Source organism: Ammospiza nelsoni, chromosome Z (genome assembly GCF_027579445.1).
Source record: "Ammospiza nelsoni isolate bAmmNel1 chromosome Z, bAmmNel1.pri, whole genome shotgun sequence".
Classification (NCBI taxonomy): domain Eukaryota; kingdom Metazoa; phylum Chordata; class Aves; order Passeriformes; family Passerellidae; genus Ammospiza; species Ammospiza nelsoni.
Window position 1 is genome coordinate 85,305,599 of NC_080669.1, and position 22,815 is coordinate 85,328,413.

A 22,815-nucleotide genomic window follows, 5' to 3' on the forward strand; every position below is an offset into this window, starting at 1 on the left:
CACGGTGCTGCTGCTCATGTTTGAGTTGCATTCTTCCTGTGGTCAGCTCTTCTACCCTGTGGTTGACTGAATGTCCTTAACTAGAGATTTTACTGATGAGCAAGCCTCAAAACACTGAGCAAAGGTTTGAATAAGAAGGCAGAAGTGTGGTCATCTCAGCAGCATGACCAGCTCGAATCCTGGTAACAGATTTGTTCTGTTTCCAAATGCATGTTTGCACAATGAGGCATTTTCAGGGGGGCTGCAAGGAAATGTGACATCCTGCAAAAAAAGACTGGGTTTAAATTCAGTTGTGTGCATAACTTTGTTCCTTGGATTAGTTTTTAAAATACTTCCTTGTCAAGTAGCACTGAGGAAAGGCACAGAGACTGAGCTGTATCCAGTATTATCTCTGCTCTTCCATGGTTTTTCTCAAGAAAAGAAAACCAGAAGATGAATTCATATTAAGACTTTGTGATATTATGAGTTGATGGTGAGGAATGAAAAATTCTCTGCTTCAAGTAGGAGAGATGACATTAGACAACCCCATAATAAATTACAATTTTAATCAAAATGTGTTTTGAAAAAACTTCAAGGATCTCTAGGCCAAAAAAAAAAAAATTGGGAAACTTCAATCCTTTTCCATAAACAGGTTGGGCCTCAGAACATTTTATTGTTCAAGAATTGCTTCCTAAAGACTTTTTTAAGGGTGTAGTTCAGCCCATTTGAGTCTGACAAAGAGCCGCAGGAAAGGGATTAAAAGTCTATTACAAGTCACTGAGCTCAGTTAGGCTGCGTGCACGCTACCTCCCATTGGATGTCTAGTTTGGGTGCCTAAATCATCTTCTCAGGTGGCCTGGACAGCCAGCAGGGTGAGTTAGCATGCCTGCTGTCCTCTCTGGAGGCCTCAAGGGCCACAGAGAGACACCAAGCTCCCAGACCAGGTGTTGGTGACAGTTTTGTGGCAGAGCCACACTTTGACAATTCTCTGCTCCAGCTGGTGAGCTGCACCAAGCTTTTCTACAGATGGGGCTGGAGGGGCAATTGTGACCGTGTTCACAGGGGTCTTAGGTTGAGGGAAGAGACAAGGATCTGACTCCATGTTCAGAAGGCTTGATTTATTATCTTATTATATATATTACATTAAAACCTTACCAAAAGAATAGAAGAAAAGGTTTCATCAGAAGGCTAGCTAAACTAAGAATAGAAAGGAATGAATAACAAATGTTTGTGGCTCGGATAGAGAGCCGAGCCAGCTGGGTTGGTATTGGACATTAATTACAAACATCCAACATGAGACCAATCACAGATGCACCTGTTGCATTCACAGCAGCAAATAACCATTGTTTACATTTTGTTCCTGAGGCCTCTCAGCTTCTCAGGAGGAAAAAATCCTAAGGAAAGGATTTTTTATAAAAGTTGTCTGCAACAGCCAATTCCTGAAGCATTTTAACAAGAGCCATTCCAAACCTGGCCACAGTCAAGCATTCATTCCATGCCTGCCCAGGTGCTCCAAACTACACCGTGACACCAAACTCTGTCATGGGGATGAAAGATTTGAACACCAACCTGAATTTATTATTTTTCCTCCAACTTTAGGATTCATTTTCTGTGGTTCTTGAGTTAATACTGTGTTTCTGGAGGAAAGGAGTCCCAAAAACATGAAGTCTTTGCTTTAATTGCAGCCTTTCCTCTATCTTGCTCGGAGCAAAGCCCTGGTGAGCAGCAGGCAGCCCTGCTGAGCTGAAGCCTCTGTCTGAAGTGACCCCCTCCTTTTCAGACAGGAGATGCACAACAAGACTGCAAGGGAAGAAACCCTAATTATGTTGCCCATGCTGTAATTTAAGTTGCTGTACATTGCTGGGAGTTTGAGCACGAGAAACACAAGGTCACTTTTTGCCTGCCACAGTATCTTCTGCTTGGTGAGAAGATGATATACCTGGTAGCTTTTCCTGGTGTAATTACCTGAAGGGTGGGTGACTAGAGACCTTCCCCAGGTCTCATTCTGTGAGACTAAAACCCACTCTTTAAAATAAGATGCCCACCAACACGCTCATTCACACGCACACACCGCGGCAGGTAGAGAACTGCAGGTATGCTGCAGCAGCAGGTGCATGGATAATCCATTTCATTATCTCCACAAAGCTAAAACCCTTTGAAAAGAACACTCTCATGGGTTTGCAGCACAGAAATCGCAGTCCTGTAGGTATGAGACTCGCTGGAATCCCAGCTGACAGGCCGTGAAAAGGTGCTGCTGTGCTGAAACACAGATCCATGCTATTCCTCCTCTGGCAAACAGGGATTCCAGCTGTGCCTGTAATAGGCACTTTAGATGGCACATTCAGGCTCATACAGCAAGGCATCAGTTTGTTTGCACTCCAGACAGATTTTCATTTACTCAAAGGCACGTTCGTCTAGATTGCAGAATGCCTTGGAAATGTGAACTTGTGGCCTTGGTCATGGGAATCTTCATGGTCATCAGCAAGAATGAGTATGAGGAATACTCACTAAATTCTCCCTTTTGCACTCGTCAAGGAACATGAAATACCTAGGGCAAATCACTGAGCCTTGGTATTTCCATCTGTAGGGGGATAATGACTGCTGCTTCTTTCATGAAGTGCTTTGAGATTCATTTAAGATTGACTTTAGATACTAACCAGGTATTTTTGCTTGGTGTGAATGATGCTGAGATGTAATAAACATTAGTTACTCGTTTTCTCATTGGTTTGTAGCGCTCTGCTCTGCATGAATATACTAGAACGCTGATTTTACTCACTGAAGTAATATTTTTACAAAATGTAGTTCCATGGCTCTGTATAGAGAATGGCATTCAAATCAATAGGAAAAAAAGATCATTTTCTGGATATATTTAGTATTAGATGCCACCAGATGGGAATATAGATGATGAGGAAACTAGAACCTCAATTTTTATTATCTGCTGCTGCAGTCCATCTACCTGAGAGTTTTCCTGTCAATTTTGTTTTTGTAATACCTCCTGTACCAAAACCTAGCACAACACTGCCTTATCTTTAAATATTCCCTTTGTCAGTGTAAGTAAATGCAAAATATGTTACATGTGGGGAAAGGAGTGGCAGGAAGCTCTATTTCACTTCTCTCTTCATCTCTGGAGATATTATAAATGCAAGAAAGCTGACACCTTCAATTATACCTTACCTATTCCAGAAGGAAAAAAAAAAAAGGGGAGGGGGGCAAAAAAATTTACTGTAATAAATATCATGACCTCTAGTCAGGGAAAAAGAGAATTCTCAGGTATCCATAGCATGCTGAGCAGTCTGCAGCAGCAGAAATTACAAGTGCTGCACACTGAACTAAATTCTCTGGCACTTTAAAGTGCACATTTCCCAGCTTTGCCCTTTCCACAGTATTCCACAGGGGCCACCCATAGCAACTGCTGATAAGGTCGTGTGCAGGATGGGTGATGAATCTGCCCTGATTTCACAAGGTTGTTGTGTCTGGTACCACAAAATAGATATCTGTGTATCCTTGAGAGAAATCCTTAAAGGGGACTACGCAGAACTGTGTGTATTGTCTGGTGGAAAGCAAAACAAAGGGGAAAAAACACAGAGGGGAAAAAATAATAACTACTGAGTATTTGGTAAATACTTAGAATAAAATAGATTTTTTAATAAGGATCTTTAAAACAGTCACTGAGTAGTTTTTGCAACAGTGACTTCAACATATGTATCCCTTTTGTACAGTGGTTTGGGATTTAGCTTTTGCTCTTTCTTCCTCCCCGCACACCCAAAAAATCTCCCCAAAACACCCTTCAGAACACCAACTGTGACATTTGGATTGCGGCAGAGGTCTCCAACTGTTCAGAGCTCTGCATTTGGGCTCATGTTTTGAGACTGTGATGCAGCATACAGAAGAGCAGAGAAATTTAAACCAGAAAAGACCAATTCAATATGTTCTTCTATTTTTAAAACTGGGGGGGGGGGGGGGGGGGGAGAAAATGAAAAAAAAATTAAGAAAACAAAGAAAAAGAGGAAAAAATGTGGCCAATGTCTAAAACTGACTCCAGGGTTCTTCACTCTTCGCACCCAGCATGTTTTGGTTTTGCAGTGTTTTAGAGACATCTTTGAGGCTTGAATCCAGATCAGGTGATCCTCAGTGCCTGCTTTTAAAAGCTCAGAGCCAAATCTCAGCTATCTGGCGAGGACAGAGTCAGTCTGGAGGAATATTTCACACAGATTTGCCTCTCAAAAGCCCATGCTCAGCCACGTTAGAGGAATGGCAGCAGAAATCACAGTAACTTTCCCTGTGCCAGATTGGTGGCCTGAGAGGGTTGAACTGGTGGATTTTGGCACCTCTCATCATTGCAGTATGAAGTGTGGTACAACACTGCCCATCTTTTATTCCAGGGGGAACCACATCTCACTGGGTTTGCCAAGACAAAAAAGGCCATTCTTAGTAAATCAGCTCTGTCTTACCCGTGGGACACAGTGCTTTACAGCAGCAGGGGATATGGCAAGCGAAATGAATTGTTTAAAAATGTGAAACATTCTTTTTGGTCCAAGGATGAGGAGGAACTGTTGGGATGAATCCAGAACTGAGGTATGTCTAGGGATGGAAATGGTTCCAGGGGAAGGGAGAAGAGACTCTGAACAGTGAGATTTATTGTGCTGGGATATAGACTCCCAGAAGAAGAGGCTGAAGACACATTGCTGGAATTGCTTAACACCAGGTTGGACAAAACACTGGAGGATTTAGAGAGGTTATATAGTCACAGATTTTTAAGACTAGAAAGAACCACTTAGTCAAACCTCCTGCATGACTCATACCAGGGGATTTGCCTAAATGTATTCCTGTTCCAAGTCCAATAGCTGTCAGGAAAACACCCAGCCTAGTTTTAAAAAGAAACTCCCAGGTCTAGAGAACCCATTGATTTCTGTGATAAGGTGCTCTCACGATTATTTACACACCCTCCTAAAGTTTGAGCCATGTTTGTCATGTCAGTTTAGCAGTGTCTCTGCTAAACTAAGGACCTTCTGTGGCCCTGCTGTCCCCATGTATTTTTATTCCCTTTCATGTGTACCTCAGATGCTTCTAACACCAGATTCACCTCCGCTCTAGCCAGTCTCCCTCTCTCCTCAACCAACTCTTGGAAACACATTCTGCCAAACTCTTCCAATTCCAATCCTCCAAAATAAGTAAATTTTGTAAAAAAGAGGCAGAGCTTCCCTCCCTTAACAATGGGCAAGTGCACATTGATATCTAAAATGAGTCCTGCTGCTTGTGATTTACCCTGTTTGCCAAACTCCTTGGATTGGAGGCTTGTGTTTTTATAGACTGACTCAAGTCAAGCACGCAGTCAGCATTTAGGAGGAAGCAATAGCAGGGCTGGGAATAGTTTTGCTTCATCAACATGTATAGAGAAAAGAAATGTGGCTAAGTGAGTTACTAGAACAAAGGCAATTAAAAGGGCAAAGCTCTGAGGTGCTGGTGGAAGCACACCATGGCTCTGCCTGGTCTGATGCCAGTCCCAAGTGGAGTGTGTGCACAGAAATCATGCATTTGTGCACAGGTCCAGGGCTGTAAGGGTTTCTCCAGAGCAGATTCTCAGCATGGGATAGGCCACTTTTTACCCAGATGCTCTCCTGATGCCAGTTCTGCTCTGGATGCTAATCCCAGGCCTGAATTTATATTAAAACACTAAATAGGTTTTAATTTATATTAAAACACTTCATAGTGTTTTATATTAAAACACTTTATATTTATATTAAAACACTTCATAGGAGGTCATTTTAGCCTGGTGGGTGTGAGACTCAGGGCTCCATTTTACACCTGATTTGTTGGGTGAGAAACTAGAGAGGTTTTGGTGGTCATTTAAGCACTAAGGTGTGCTCAGGGTGTTTTGCAATCTTCCTTTCTAGATCACAGCTCCCTGCCCTTTCTTTTTCTGCTCTGTGCTGCTGTGGATTTATATGTGTAGAAGACAAACCTAAACTTGGTCAGGGCCTTAAAGTGATGCTGTTGTACCTTAATAAAACTGTATTTAGCCTGGTGATACTGTGAAAAATCTTGAAAATATCTTAAAAGTATAAAAGCAAAGGACAATTAAATCTTGGGATCAGCTCCCAAATGGATTTGCACCGGAGATTCACACTTAATAAAATACAGAAAATTGCATTTTACTTTGGTACATAAATACTGGTAGTGGGGGACTGTGGCATTTAGAAGAGAGAATCACTCCACCAGAAAACTCACTTCAGCAAAATGATGCAGTCCAGTTGAGCCCTTTTTATGATCTGAGAAATGACTGTTTTTATAGCACACTAAATAAAACCTGCTATTTGAACTGGAGGTTTATTAGTAAAGGTGATTTTGTCATAGTTGGGGAGGGAGGGGAGGAAGGAGAGATGAGGGATGAACATCAAAGCAGAGATAGGTGCCATTAAGGAAAAGCACAGCAATGTCCCAAAAATGCAGTACCTATCACCATCACACCCCCTAGCACCACCAGAGAGACATTTTATGTCACCATTTTGTTTGGTTTTTTTTTTTTTTTTTTGCTCCATTACATTATTACAAGCCTGGTTAAATTTCCCCTACTGGGAAAGACTTGGCCACGGGTGTGGTGAGGAACCTGCAAAAACATCTGTATGGCAGAGTTATCTGCAGGGAGCCAGATCCAGAGGATGGTAAAATTGATTCCTTTAGGAGAGCAGTCAGATTTAGCCAGGGCAGCTTGTGATTTTGCAGCTGCCCAAAATCACCCCTTCTATGGTCTTGAAAGAGGACTTGCAGCTGAGCATTTTTATTCCCACATGTCTATGACCCAGGAGTCCCCGTGAGCATCCTTCTCCAAACCTGTCTTCCATCATTCCTTGAAGTTCCTATGGATTTAAAATCCCCTGATTGAAGCAAAAAGTCTTCAACAACTGTGTCACAGGGGCATCATCTCTAGTGCAGAAACAGAGATGTCTGCCCTGCTTTGGCCTCTTCAAGGTGTGCAAGTAAATTTCCCCAGCCATCACTTCCTGGGTTTCTAGGGAAAAGGGGAGAGGGACCACATTTTATAAGGTAACAATGATGAAAAATAGTCACATCTTATGGGGAAACTGGAGCATAAATCTCCTGAAGCCTCACTCATTCTGTGCCTTTTGCAAATGGAATAGGTTCCACTTCATGTCTGCTTGGACTGTTATAAGCCCTGCTAGGGAAGATGAGAGTGTTCCTATTCCCTTCTGTCAGAAAGGCAGGATTTTACTGGTGAAAACAAAGCAGAATCCCACTTTGCAGTCTGATCTGAGACCAGGTTTTTGGGAGGGTCCAGAGCACATCCTGCCTCTGGATGTGTACACCCCACAGCACCCACTGGCTCTGCACAAAGAGCCGTGGGCTCTTTGGTGTGTGCCCAACAGAGACAGAAATTCACCACCTATGACCTCCCTAGGCAGACTTTGCAAAAGGAAGGAACCTCCCACGTTTTGGTTCAGGTCAGTGGAGTTCATCTTTTCACAGTGAATTTGCTGAAGGCACAAGTGATGCTCTCACTGAATTCATGGAACAGGACTCAGATCTTCATTCAGGGAAGTCAGGAGACACTGAGTATTTGACCTGTCCTGCAAATTTTCAAAGGGTTTATAACCCAGCTGTTCCTGATAGATGTTCTGGCAGATTTCTGGACTTTTTGCCAATGCTGTTGCAATTTAGTGCTTCATGCTAGACCTTAGCTGCAATCAGGATGCTTTAGAAGAATTAATCTGGCGGTCAGTAACTGCTAAATGAAGTGCATGCTAAAAGAATGATGAGCTAACTGACTGCAGCTCACAGCTTTTATGAGCTTCCCCAAATGCCTGTTTTCAGGTGAATTCAGCATCTCCTTGACATTTAAGGACTCAATTTATAATCAAATTATTTAACTCTAGTGGAAAGAATCACTGGCCTCGATGGAAAAGCCATTTATATCTCTCCCATCCCTCAGAAAAAAAAAAAAAAAAAAGAGTATTCAAGGTATTGCTGAAATTCTTATATTAAATGAAGGATAAAAGAAACCTCTCAATGCAAATTAAGAACTGCAGGCTTTTAAAAATTACAGCAGAAATTTAAAGTGCACAGCTGTTCACATCCTTATTTCCAGTTTAGCAATCTCAGACATGCTGAGATGGTGAAGGGTCTTGAGGGGAAGCCACATGGGGATCAGCTGAGGTCAGTTGGTCTGTTTGGCTGGAGGAGACACAGGTCAGACCCCAGGGCAGTCACAGCTTCCTCATAAAGGGAAGAGGAAGGGCAGGATCTCTGATCTCTGCTCTGTGACTAGTGACAGGACCTGAGGGAATGGCCTGAGGCTGAGTCAGGGGAGGTTTAGGTTGGACATCAGGAAAGGCTCTTCACCCAGAGGTGGTTGGGAACTGGAACAGCTCCCCAGGGAGTGGTCACAGCACCAAACCTGACAGACCTCAACAAGAGTTTCTACAATGCTCCCAGGCACAGGGAGGGATTGTTGGGGTGTCCTGTACAGGGGCAGGAGTTTGATCCTTTTGGGTCCCTTCCAACTCACCCTATTCTGCCATTTTGGGGTTCTGGGATTAACATCCTAGAAAACACCACAAGTCTTTCAGAGATTAGTACCCTTACTGCTCCAATTTCTGCAAGTCCCAGTCTGTCCTGGGATCCTTCTGCTGTTTTATTTTGGCTGAGCCACTGTACACATGTGCATTGTCCTGTACAGTTTGAAATTACAAAGTGGAAGAGCAAGATGAGGTAGAAAATTGGACAAGCAACATCATAGCGACACACTGGCGAGAGCAGGCTGAACTCCACAGAATTAACCATTCCTGAAGGGATGGAAGTATGTTTTATATACGAATAATAAAGCCTTAATATCACTCCTGCAGGCAGTTAAGTTCATTTGCAAGGGTTTTGAACAAATGAAAGCACTCAGCTCAGCAAAGGTGCCTTGCTCTGCAAGCCCTGGCTTTGTGGATGTGATGTCTGAAACACTTGCCTAAAAATCCTTGCACTGGCTTGAGGCCAAACAAGGACAAACCAGGGTGATCTCAGCGGCTGAATGGGGAAAATTGTATGAGTCCTGCTGTATCCACCTTAGCTGGTGCCCAGTTGTTCTCTCCCATCTGCCTAAACCGAGGTGGCAAACAGTGTTGTGGTTAAACACGATATTTAAACTGCATTGTTGTGTCGGCGATGATGGGTTCTTTGTTGGAGATGACAGAAAAATCCCATTGTTTAGAGTTTTCCCAGACTCGGTGCTTAATACAAAGCTCTGAAAAGCACAGGGTTGTTTAAACATTTGATAGAGAAAATATGTGCAGAGATGGGTCTATTCCACCAGTAAGGAGCAGATCAGCCTGCAGCGCCAAATCCTACCTTTATAAATTCAACATGTTGCTGCAATTTGACAAAATAAAATCCTCAATCCCTCCATGTGGAAATAGAAGTGTCTGCAAAGCAGCAGAAGATTGAAACAGTGTGCAAATTATTCAGTTTAAAGCTGGTAGCATAATGAATTTGGAATAACTTTGGAATTTCTGAATTACTTAGAAAATCAAGACGCTTTACCAGGAATGCATGAAAAATTACAATTCGCAACCATGTGAGCATCTTTGTACTGTTCAGTAATCTCTGCATTGATTTGTCTCTTCCTTGAATAAGTGCTTTAGACAAGGTATTCTCAAAGCAATCATGATGCCAAAGCCTGAACTTCAGCTTCTCTGTATTGACACAATCACACAAACACACTCCACGGTCTGGGATGTTTTGTTTGGTGAATGGACACAAAGAGTTGCTGCTTGGCTTTTAATTAACCCACTCCCACCCCATGCTGTGTTGTGCTCTCCTGGGCATTTTTGCATTAATTCCTGCCTCTCTTTGTACGTCAAATGAATTTTCAGGGGTTGGAACTAGATTATCTTCAAGGTCCCTTCCAACCCAAACTGTTCTCTGATTCTGTAATCCACACTCCTGAGTGTGATGGTTGTTTGGGCTTTGTGCTCTTTGAGACCCTGGGAGCTGCAGAAGGAGTAAACTCTGTGAGTGACAAATTTAGGACTGTAATCTGGAAAATGCCCTATTTTGGAAACATGGCAATTAATTTTTTGTTACTGTTGCTGATATGTTTTCTATAGGTGTATCACTTTTAATTAAAGCCCTTACATCAGTTTTGAGCTAGATTCAGTGGAGTTCCTCAGCAGACTCCACTGTTTGTGGTTTCAGAAAGTGTCCTTTTCTGGTTTATATCCCTCATCTGTGGCTGGAGTTACTGAGGACCTGAAGAATTTCCCAATACCATTTCAGAGACTCGCAGTTATGAACTGACTTGACTTGATCACAGGCTCCTGACACCTCATGTCCATGACTGCTCAACCTGTAAGTCGTCAGGCCAGAGTTATATTTGCCTGAGCCTGCTGTCTCCTCCACTTGGCATCTTTTATTTACAGAGTAATTCTGCCCTGGGAAAGCTCAGTGCACTCACCAAAAGACATGAAATATCTCCAACCTGTAGCTCTGATTAGAGCCTGCAAGTGAGCAGTTTACAGCTGTCCCATTGGGACACAAGGGGAAATGCTCAATTTTGAGCAAAAGTATGAGCTGAGCCAGGATTATTTATTCATGTGTTGGAGCTAGAAATCTCAGTTTTTTCTTTCTTTCAAAGGGTTTTTTCTTCTCTAGCAACATGTGTTCATGCATGTCTAGGAAGCAGAAACTAAAGAGAAAGCTTTTTCAAGGGGAACAAATAATTTGGAGCTTCTCCAGTTTTTAGGAACTCAGGACAAGAACAGAGAATGATTTTTCAGAATGCCAACTACATTTTCAGTCAGTGCCTGCAGATTTATTCATTCAGCCTGGAGCATCTCAGGCTGACAATTTGCTAGACTCCAAAGCTCTGTTACCAGGATTGTCTGGAGTACTTTTGGGTATAAACCCAAGTTAAGAGCTCTGAATTCAGGCCTGCCTTCCCTCTGAGCAGGCTGGGTACGGGGATGGTCCAGTCTGCATGAAGCATCTGTGCCACAGCAAACTGCTGTGCCTGAGGTAAAACCCTCCTTTGCCTGGTTAGGAGACAGCGCCAGGGGATCCAGCACCTTTCCAGCTCAGGAGGCAAAGCAGAGCAAGTGCCACCGTAGATCACAGGTTCACCCCATGGATTTCCGATGAGATGCCAGCTCCTAGGTGGCAAAATTGACACCAAAAAATGCTTGCAAGGTCCTAGACCACACAGAGGTTTTATGTGATGTTTTGATTTGTTCAGATTTGCTCTTGCTGGTGAGGCAGGGGTGGCCCCGAGATAAAAGAGAGGACTCACCAATAGCCTGTTGTAGGTGACATAATGCTTTTAGGGAAGACTTTCCTCCTCTTCTTTTCTTTTTTCTTTTTCTTTTTTTTTTTCAATTTTGTTTCCATCCCTGTGAAGAAGATAACAAAGGATGGCATGTCCTCAGAGCACACTGATGTGTCACTGTGGATGCCAATCCCCACAGACGCTCCTGATGTTATTAATTTTTAAAACAAACTTGCTGATTGAGGTTCTGACTGCCTTTAAATTGTCTCTACAAGGAGACTGTGTACTAATTAACCCACAGAAACAATCAATGATGTACCTTTTTCAAGTTTCAGGGTGATTAGAATATGAAAATGAAGAGCACAATGGTGCAGATGTTTTAAAATCACAGCAGACAGCAATTAGTGACATGGGAACCAGCTGCTTATCTCTCCAGATAAAGCCTCTTAATAGGGAATTACACTTGGGGAGCCATTACACAGATGGATCTGTGAATGATTTAAAGAGGGGGCGTTGTAGTATTAACTTTGATTTGCAAGCCAGATTCTTGACAAGCTTTATGTGTGTTACCTCCTAAAAAAGGTGCATTTGGAGTAGGAGGGAAACATCCCTTTAAGCACACAGATTTTTTTTTTCAGGTGTTGGGTTTTCTAAATGTATATTTTTATCATATTTTTTTATATTTTATTTTTTTAATTTGTATTTCTTTTTATAATCATTGTTGCTATATTACCAGACCATTGATTTTGTTGTTGTCATTTGCCCCCAGTCTTTGCATTTGGATTGGAAGCAGCATGTGAGAATGAGTGTGCAGACTGAAGCATCCTCAAAGAGTCCCTGGGGGATGGATTCTGCTGCTGGGTACTCCCTGCAGAGCAAGGTGCTGCTCCTCCTGGGACTGGTTCAGCATCATCTCCTCAGCTGCAAGGACTGCATACCAGAATAAAACTGTTTTGGGGACTAATCACATCTGCAGGTGCAGGGCTGCACAGGACTGGAGGGACAGCATAAAACACACAGCATAAAACCTCTTCTTTTCTGTGGACAGTGATCACCAGTGGATGAGATCTGTCCTGCTCTCAGTCTGCCCACCACTGCCCAAGCTGAGGCCTGAAATTCACCAGTTTATCATGCAAATCGTACTCCACTAATAAGAGGATGCTAATGTTATTCTACTAATAAGAGGATTGTAGTCTTATTCTTATAGTCTAAGGTTTAGACATGTGCTGGATCAGGTTGCTCAAGCCTTTCTGCAGTTACAAAAGCTATCATCTTCTTTTTGTTGTATTTTGCTTTCTTTAAAGGAAAGTTGGGATTATTTGACCTACTAAAAACATCCAGTAAACTGTATATGAAGGGAAATATTGACCAACTATGCTGAGTTGTAGTAAAATTACATGAGTTAATTTACACTTCTACTTCCCCAAAAGAAGAAGGAGCAGACTCTCAGTGCAGAAAAGTTGGCTGTGGAAGAAAATCCCATTTAATGAAAGGGCAAATGACAAGCAGAGGCCAGCACTGAAGTTTGAAGCATTTTTAGGGTCTCATAAACTAAAAAGTAAATAAAGATAAATCCTTCTGTTTTCATGAAAAAAAAGCTCACTATTCTTTATGCTGGCCTCGGCTGGCTGCCACAGGAACTCTATTTGAGCCAACAGCCCCATGGAGCTGGAGTATATTACATACTTACTGACAAATAAAGTAAAGAATTTGGGTGAAAGGTATCAAGATATCAGTTTCTTAAGATTCCCTTACCATCCTGACAGGTCTGACATCTCTGTCAGCTTCGCAGAGTCTTGGCTTGGCTGAGCTAGGCCTTGTTGGCTTTTTGGGATGGTGCTCACACAGCAGGGAGAATTGAGGCCTAAGCATTAGGACCAATGGGATCAAACAGCAACACAGATGGATACATGGGATATAAAATACACTTGGCCACATTACTTTCAACTAATTTAGTAGTGCTTTTAGGTAAACAGTCCCCACATATCCATTTCAGCCCCTGAAACCCAACCTGCTGCAGCAAAACTGTCTCTAGTCACTGTGCTGCAGAGGAATTATTTTTGGGTGGTGTGGATGTGTTTGGCAAGGCAGAGCCAATAAACGTTTTGCTGGAAGAAGTTTCATGGGGAAACCCAGCAGACTGTAATGTGCTTGGGCAGATATATAGTTCTGACATCCAGCTTAGGAAATGGAGTCCCCTGATCCTGCAGACCGGTCATTTTTTGAAGGCCTGTTGAAATTGGAGTGCTTATCTGCGTGATTAAATGCCTCCAGAGCTGGCACCTTTGATGAGATAGGCATATCTTCCTCATGAATTTTAAGATCGATGTGGTGGTGGCCTGTGCTGCTGGAGCAATGACAGGGCTATCATTGGGGATGTGCTGGGAGTTGCATCATCACTGTGTAATGTACAGGCCAAAGAAATGGGGCTGGAGGAGCCAAGCCCATATATCAGCATTCATTGCTGATCTATAGCTGGCCTCTCCATTCTGAGCCCTTATTAACTGCCTTAAAATACAGATCAGAGATTATTGCTCCTTCTAGGCCATGGATCTCCATGTCTGTGATAGATATGGAGAGAATAGGATGTTGCCAGAGTGCGATGGTTTTTTGTTCCCTGCTGTAACCTTCCTTCTTATTTTTCTCTCTTTTTTTTTCTCTTCCAAATGAAATGTTTCAGGTCATTTAGTTTCACGGCTCAGCACTTGGAAGTAATGTGGGTGTAAGAAGCTGGCTTGGCTGCAGGGATCTGTTCAGGAGCAACCTGGCCTTGCCTCAGTGTGGGTGCTGGGGCCCGAGAGGGGCCTCAGCCCAGCATTCCCAGGACTTCTTCCCATCATGAGTTGCAGTACCTTGGGGAGATGAGGTTTTCTGTGAGGCTGGAGTGAAGCACAGCCATCTCCCCCTGGGACATCACCAGGGCATGACCTGCCCACCTCCTTGTGCCAGGATACCCAGCCTAGTGGGAGAAGCCCAAGTGGCCCAGGCAAAATGGGGTCTCAGGAGCTCTGGGATCAGTTTAAAATAATTAAAATAAAACAAGCTGTAAAACTCCAGTGCTGGTGCTGCTGGTGTCCCCTCCCTGGACCCATCTCAAGATATGGAAGTGGATGGGCCCCCTGTTCTGAAGGAGGGCATCAGTGTGGGTTGTGTCCTCTGTGTGCTGCAGGGCTCGTGTGTGGGAGGCCACTGTGAGGAAGAGGAGGAGAAGGATTCATTCCCCAAGGAATGGCTCTTTTCAGCTCTTTTCTCAGGCTGAGGAAACCGGGTGTCGCTCACCCACAACATCTGCAGCTCCACCACAGCTGCATGCTTTCACTCTCTCACTCCACAATTCCTGGAAATCTCTGTTTTCCCTGAGCATGGCTGGTCCATATGTGTGACAGCTGAACTATCCACAGGATTTAAGACTCCCTGATTGCTGCTCAGACAATGGACCAGAACAACTTCATCATTATTGCCTATTCCAGAAAAGCCACATGTCTATATTTATATGGGCATGAAAGATAGCTCAGCATCAATTTGTCAATAATGTGCATGTTTAGTGGCCACTAAATAATGTGCCAGGGGCTTGGGGCTGTCTTTTCAAACTTCTCTGAAGTTGCTCAGAACTAGGGATGCCTAATTTTCCCAGCTCAGAGGCCTCTTATTCCCTTTTGCCTGCTTGCCCCAAAATTTGTGTTGCAAACACCCCAAAGGGGGATCTAATGGGCTACTGAGAGAAGCTTAATTGTAACAGGGTGTTTGTAAGGAACACAAGACACACTGTATTTATTATCTACTTTTCTTTCCTTGGTTTTGTTTTTATTTTCAGTCTCACCATTTATTTGACATTCCCAACAGTGTCAGTAGTTTGTGCAAAAGCAGTTGTATGGTCTGACCCAGAGCTTTACAAAATAAAGCTGCAAAGTCAAGAAAAAACCCCAAAACAGATCAACCAAAGAAAGTAAAAAAAAAAATAGATAGATACTTTTTCTTTAAAAGGAAAAAGTTACAGCTGAAGTAAACATTTTTTTTTAGCTGGAGGCCCACCAAGAGAAAAACAGTAGAGTTTCTTTTGCTCTGTAAGAGACTTCAGCATAATTCTGCCCTTGCTGTAACCTCTGCGGCTTGAAGAGCTCCTGTCAGAGTAGAAATCATGTTGAAAATATCTCTCACCAACATTGCAAATAGCAGAGTTTTAAAATGGAAAGGGAGTAATGCAAATCTTGAACCTGCCAAGTGTGCCTCACACACTTGACGCTATGCATATGATTTTAAGCACTAAGTATGCAGGGATGGCTTCCATGTGGAAATTCAAGTAAATCTTTGCAGAATCTGTCTTCTCAGGGAAGTGGACCCATGCATTCTCCTCTTGTTTGTTACAACTTCCAAGATAATTTTGCAGTTTTCTTGTTTACAATAATGAGTTTAATTGCTGCTGTTCAGCCTCAAGTTCTGTGAGTGATTATTTTTCAGGAAAAAGGCATTCTCACCAGGAGGTTGAGTTGCACCATTCATCCATTGAAAGGGGATATTTCACTTGTGTTTTAAATTAAAAATCAATAGACTATGTTCCCTTAGTAATTTTGCATTTATAGAAATAGTTCCACTGTTTTTAGAGTAGGGAAACCAAACAAAACTTGTTTACTGTGCATGAAATCTAAATGCAAATTTGGCTCAAGTATAGGAAGATTTTATAAAGGTTTTTAACTCTTACAAAGTCATTGTTGTTATTCACTGCATAAATAAAGAGCTGCAACCAGTGGTTATGAATGGGCTGCTAAACTAATTTTATTTTTTCCTGTTTATTTTCTGCTCCCTTCCAGGTTTATGACAGGCCACAAAAACATTCTGCTCTGCACTATGATCCAGGCCTCCAACAAGACTTCACCAGTGACACCTTAAAATCAAAACACCAGCAGAAAAGTAGCAACCAGCACCACCTTGACTGGTCAGCAAGCTCCGACACTGGACCTGCTTCTCAGAGCTGCTTCATCAACACAGAGCCCAGCAGAGAAGCAATTAGTGCCACCAAGGTCTCTGCTCTGGAGCCAGGAGTTTCCTACAGCAAATCCCAGGCCAAGAAGTCCTGCAGCAGCAGCAGCAGCAGCTCGTGGGGGCAGCTGTCGGTCAGTAGTAAGGAGCTGGCAATTTGCAGCACAGTCCCATCACCCAACAGCATCAGCACGGCCACCCAGCCCAGCAGTGTCTCCGAGTGCAATGGGCTTTTGCCTCTTGGAGATCAAGAGGGAGCTGTGCAGCTGGAGGCCCCCGATCAGCCCGCTGGAAGTATGAAGAAGAAGTCCAGCAAGAAGGACTTGATGAGCCAAACCATGCAAACCACAGATATGGAGTGGGTAAAGAGTGCTCAGAAAGCGTTTGACAGCAAATCCCATGACAGCATGGAAGGGAAAAAGGAGTCTTACACGATGGACAGCATGTTGGATATGTCACCCTCGAAGCAGAATCCCGTTTCTGCCGTCACTTGTGAAAGTGACACCAATCACGTACGAATTACTATCCCAATAAAGTCTCCCACAACAGATGCGTCTGGCCACAAAAGGAAAAAGAGGCAATCCATTAAATCCTCCATAGAGAAAACTATCCAGGAGAAAAGCCTGCCTTCCGTGCTTGCTTTGAGCAGTGAAATGGCAAACAGGACCAGCTCTCAACCAGAGGGGAGTAAAAAAGATCTTCGAGCCACAAAGCCAGGGAAAGTGATTGAAAATGAGTCCCCCTTAGCAGCAATTGACAACAGTGTGTTCACAGACAAAGTGTCCCCCAACAGCGCTGCCCGACCCAGAAAACCTCTACCTGTGACATCCACTCTCCTCCCCACCAATCTTTCCACAGCTGGCAAGTTACCTGACATCCAGCACCCCAAACATACAGCTAAGCGTCGGTGGACCTGCAGCAAACCTAAACCTATTATTCGGGAGACCTCCCTGACGACGTCTGAGAAACTGATGGTGGAGCCTCCTTCAGCCTATCCCATCACACCATCCAGCCCTCTGTACACCAATACAGACAGTCTTACTGTGATCACACCTGTCAAGAAAAAAAGAGGACGACCAAAGAAACAGCCTTTGCTCACTGTTGAAACCATCCACGAGGGGACCTCCACCAGCCCAGTGAGCCCAATCAATCGTGAATTTCCAGGAACAAAGAAAAGGAAGAGGAGAAGGAATCTGGCTAAGTTTGCCCAGATGGTTCCAGGAGAGGACAAATCCATCAGTGAACTCAAATTTCACAAAAAAGTCGGGAAACTTGGGGTCTTGGATAAGAAGACCATCAAGACCATTAATAAAATGAAAACCCTCAAGAGGAAGAACATTCTCAATCAGATCTTGTCCTCCTGCTCCAGCAGCATAGCTCTGAAAGCAAAAGTCCAGCCACCATCTAGTGCTGGGCCGACCACCATTGATGCCAGGCTAGGGAAGCAGATCAATGTCAGCAAGAGGGGGACTATCTACATTGGTAAAAAACGGGGCAGAAAGCCAAGGGCAGAGCTGCAGGCTCAGCCAGAAGAACCTAAGACAGCCATCAAGCACTCAAGGCCTGTTTCCAGCCAGCCAGAAAACCCAGCAGTGCCTTCCAACCTGCAGTCACTTGTGGCATCGTCACCAGCAGCTATTCATCCGCTTTCAACACAATTAGTGGGGATCAACGGCAACCTCAGCCCTGCAAGCACTGAAACTAATTTTTCAGAGTTAAAAACTATGCCAAATCTTCAACCTATCAGTGCTCTTCCTACAAAAACCCAGAAAGGAATGCACAGTGGAACTTGGAAGCTGTCTCCGCCCAGGCTAATGGCTAATTCTCCTTCTCACCTCTGTGAAATAGGTTCTCTGAAAGAAGTCACGCTGTCGCCAGTGAGCGAGTCTCACAGTGAGGAGACCATCCCGAGCGACAGTGGGATAGGTACAGACAACAACAGTACCTCTGACCAAGCCGAGAAAAGCTCAGAATCCCGCCGGAGATACTCCTTTGATTTCTGCACCCTGGACAATCCAGAGGCTATCCCATCTGACACCAGCACAAAGAACAGGCATGGTCACCGGCAGAAGCATCTCATTGTGGATAACTTTCTCTCTCACGAAAGTATTAAAAAGCCAAAGCACAAGAGGAAAAGGAAAAGCCTGCAGAACAGAGATGACCTCCAGTTTCTGGCAGACCTTGAGGAACTCATCAATAAGTTTCAAGTGTTCAGGATTTCCCATAGAAGTTATACATTTTATCATGAAAATCCATATCCCAGCATCTTCAGGATTAATTTTGATCACTACTACCCTGTGCCATATATCCAGTACGACCCATTGCTCTATCTTCGCAGGACCTCTGATATGAAGTCTAAGAAGAAGCGTGGTAGACCTGCCAAAACCAATGACACCATGACAAAGGTGCCTTTTTTACAAGGGTTCGGTTACCCTATTCCCAGTGGGAGTTACTATGCACCCTATGGAATGCCTTACACATCAATGCCTATGATGAATCTTGGTTACTACGGTCAGTACCCAGCTCCTTTGTACCTGTCTCACACGCTTGGAGCGGCTTCCCCATTTATGAGACCTACCGTGCCCCCACCCCAATTCCATGCAAGCTCTCACATGAAGATGTCCACCACTGCCAAACACAAAGCAAAACACGGAGTGCACCTGCAAACCCCTGTGGGAATGGGCCTTGGAGACATGCAGTCCTCCCTGGCCCCTCCGAAGGTTGGAGGAACAAGCCTTTCAAGTGGCCGACTTCACAAGAGGAAACACAAACACAAGCACAAGCATAAGGACGAGCGGATACTGGGGACTCACGAGGATCTGAGCGGTCTCTTTGCTAGCAAGTCCACTGGCTTCTCCAGCCACGCCATCAACGAGAGGCTGAGTGGCTCAGACAAAGACCTGTCCTTGCTCAACGAGAAGAGCAAGCACAAGGAGAAGCAGAAGCACCAGCATTGTGAAACCGGGCACAAAGGCTCAAAGAGTAACTTTGAAGTGGATACGCTGTCTACGCTATCACTTTCTGATGCCCAGCAGTGGTCACAGAATAAAGATAAAAGCGACTCAAGCGGTGATCCCATTGACTCTTGCACAAAGAGATACTCTGGTAATACTGAGAGTAATGGAAGGTCAGAGTCCCTGGACATGTTTGGTGAAATAAATTCCTCAAGTGAGAAGCGGGACAATGATGCAAGTGGGAATAAAAGAAGAAGCTTTGAAGGCTTTGGAACTTACAGGGAAAAGGACATTCAGCCCTTCAAGACAAATAGGAAGGACAGAAGTACTTTTGATTCTTCAGCCTCTTCAGGTAAGCTTTGTTTTATTCTATTTTACTTTGACTATTTGCTGCACTTGAATTTCAATGCTGAACAAAGAGAGACTCACCCTTTACAGCAAATACATTTATAAGATAATGACTTTTCAGTCTTTTGTAACTGACTGTCATTCTTCATTCAAACTTAAAGGAGATCAGCAAGAAAGTTGGACACATCTTAAGCCCAAAGTTTTACAAGTCTTTGAGTTGTTACACAGCACTTTTACAGATACTTGTCCTGCCTTGACTTATCTCTCTTGCTGCACTTCTTCCTAAAATCTTACCATTGCATTCTGCAACAGCAGCAATTGTAATTCCTGTTTGCAAGGTGGTCATCCCTCTAATCAATGTCTAACATCACAGGATCAAAGTCACTGTTCAGCATTTGGGAAAAGAGCAGAGTCTCCGCTCTGGCCCTTAAAGTGACCAAAACCCATTTGTTGATGGGGTGGACTGGACAGGTGGGAAGGTGTGCAGCTGTGTCTGTGTCCCATTAATGTGTTCTACTGCTGGTCCAGAGGCATCCACCATGGTAATGGCTGGCTGAATATTTAGAGATCCTGAGTACAGTGCTAATGTAAATCTGTCACTTCCAGTCCACAGGTGTCACGTAAAATAAATATCCTGAGCATTGAGGGCTGTGGGAAGGGACTGGTGTCATGGAAACAAACCCTCTCCAATGGACTCTGAAGAGTTTTAGGTCTCATGACTTGGAAATATAAGCTGGGTGGATGAAGAGGGAGGAAGCTCCTTTCAGCTGCTAAGGACATCTGTTCCTCTCCTGCAGAGTGGGGAAAAAGGGAATCTCAATCTTGCCTGAGAGAGTGAATTGTACTTTACAATAGGGAGCTGCTTTTGTGATGGCACAGAGGCAGGTGTTTCGGTGCATTACAAATGAATTTAGCTTGGGAGCAAGCCCAGTGCTTCCACACCATCAGATATTTACCACAAAGCAGATTTCACACTTAGCTCTGGAAAGGGGTGAGCTTTTCTGAACCAACCAGTGGTGGATGAGATTCTGATGTGCTAAAAAAAGACCTTCAAAGAAAAGTAGCTGATAGCCTTCAAAATTAAAAGAAAATTAACTGAGAACACAAGAGTAAAGAATTTGTACAACTTGCCAATGTCAGGATCTCAAGTTTTTTACTGACTTGTAACTGATCAAGTTCCAAAGACAGATCATGCTTAAGCCACCTAAGCATTTCCAATTCCTTCACCAAGACCAGAATATGAAATGCAGCATTGAAAAATGGTCTGAAATGACAGATTACCCCCAGAAAACATTCCCATTCATGATATCATATTATATTAGACCAGTTGTGACATCAAAAAATGATACATCCAAAAATATAGGAAAAGAGATTTAAATAAGTCTCTGAACATCAGAGTTGCAACATGCCTGACAAGGAACAAAGATATTCTCCACCAAGTGCTGCAGTGGCTATATCATTAAGGAAGCTGGGTCCTGGCACATAGGATTAAAAGCCTTCAAAGTGTTTAACAAGCTTTTTTTAATTTTTTTTTAATGGAAGTTCACATTTTTCACAGTTTGTTAACAGCCTTTGCATTTGTAGCCTTTTTGCTCTTTGAACAGAAGATGTTTGCTAAATCTGCTAAATTTTCAATATATTTCACTAAGGCATAGCAAACTGTCAAAATTCCCAACAGTGTTGAACTCAAATTAGTTTCCAAAGTAGGAGCATGATCCCCACCAGGCTGATTTGAAGATGGAATTAGTAAAGAAAAAGTCGATTTCATGTTATTTTCCTTCATTTTATACCCCATGACAATAAAAGTATAAGATGGAGGGCTAGAACTTGTCATGGGAGCGCCATAAGATTTGCAGTTTAAATTTTTTAAACTAGCTCTTGTTTAAACTGAAATTGGTATTTTTATTTATTTTTTGCTCTTCATGCTTACAGCCGCACAGCAATCCCCATGACCTAATCCATCACCTCTCAGATTATTAATCAATTTCTTCATTGGCATGCTATTATTTAGATGGAAAAATCATCAGCAGTTAGCGAAGCAGAGCCAGATAACCAGAGCCATACCTTGCACTACAAGGAAAAATACTAAAACTAAACCGCTCTGCCAAGAAAGGCCTGGAGCCAAGACTGCTCATTAAAGCCTAGAAACATCTGTCTGCTTATGAATGCCCAAGATCTCAGAGCAGCTTTTTTCCTCTCTGCCTTTGACCTTCACTGGGATTCCCAGCAGAGGTCTGCACTTGAGTCTAGCCATAACTATTTAACCAGTTCCCACAGAGGGAGGATTGCTCTCTTCCATGATAACCTTCACCTTCTTGCTCCTATCTCACCTTGCATTTCCCTGAGGAGATTGACTAATCAGACAAATATAAGGAAAAAGAAAGAAAAAAAAAGCCCTATGAGGACATATATGTCCATCCCAGGAGGCAACTTCCATAGCCTGATTGCTCTTTCCTTTCAATATTTGTCATCTTTCACAAGTTAAAAATAATACATAACAGAGATAAGAGGAGACATCCTGAATATTCTGATGAAAGCTGAAAATAGATTTATATCACAATTTCAGTGTTATCTCTACTGCAGTGGCATTTTGGTGTGCTCAGTGGTGCCATTTGCAACTTCATTGCATTCTTCTGGAGATAAAATATGTAGCAAAATCTATCCACACTCAGTGGATATATCTGTGATGAGAGGGTTGAGAGAACCATTTATGGTTTTTTTGGTGATTCAGGCACTGCGGTTTGTTTCAGTGTGGTGTGCAGCTGCAGGTACCATTGTGTTGTTGTTAATTTATGTCTTTGTCTCTGTTGTGACAGTGCTTAACCATTTCTGAGAAGTTTGGTGCTCCTTGGTGATAAATAATGGTCCTGCTTATGGTAGAAAACAGTCCTGTTGTACAATCTTTAAGCCTAGGTATGATTTTACTATCTAGAAAGGTATAGGCCATAAAGGGAAGAGTTGTCCTTCATATCTTTTGGAGAAGCTGGCTCAAGAGAGGTGCCTGGCACAGGTTTCCCTGAGAAATTATGGATGTCCCATTCCTGGAATTGTTCATGGACTTGGTTGAAGTTTCAGTACTGTTGCTAGTGGAAGGTGTCCCAGCTCAGCCCAGGAGGTTTGGAAATAGATCCAAGGTCCCTTCCATCCAAACTATTCCATGATTCTGTGATCTGATGTGGAAATCTGTGCCCAAAGTGAACAGACCCATTAAGGGAGTGTCACCAGTTACTTTGGTTGGTCACAACAAAAGTCCATTTCTTGTCCTGCACCAGCCTGGACTATCACTGGCCATTC

At 43.3% G+C, this 22,815-nt stretch overlaps 1 protein-coding gene across 2 annotated transcripts in view; it reads left to right on the top strand.

Moving 5' to 3' along the window:
• The window catches only part of SETBP1 (SET binding protein 1), a 267,221-nt gene that overhangs the window by 171,455 nt on the left and 72,951 nt on the right, over window positions 1-22,815 (top strand). For both annotated transcript variants that reach the window (XM_059491756.1, XM_059491757.1), the window contains one exon: window positions 16,051-19,525. In XM_059491756.1, coding sequence (XP_059347739.1) covers window positions 16,051-19,525 — 3,475 coding nt within the window. The remainder of the gene's footprint in view (window positions 1-16,050; window positions 19,526-22,815) is intronic.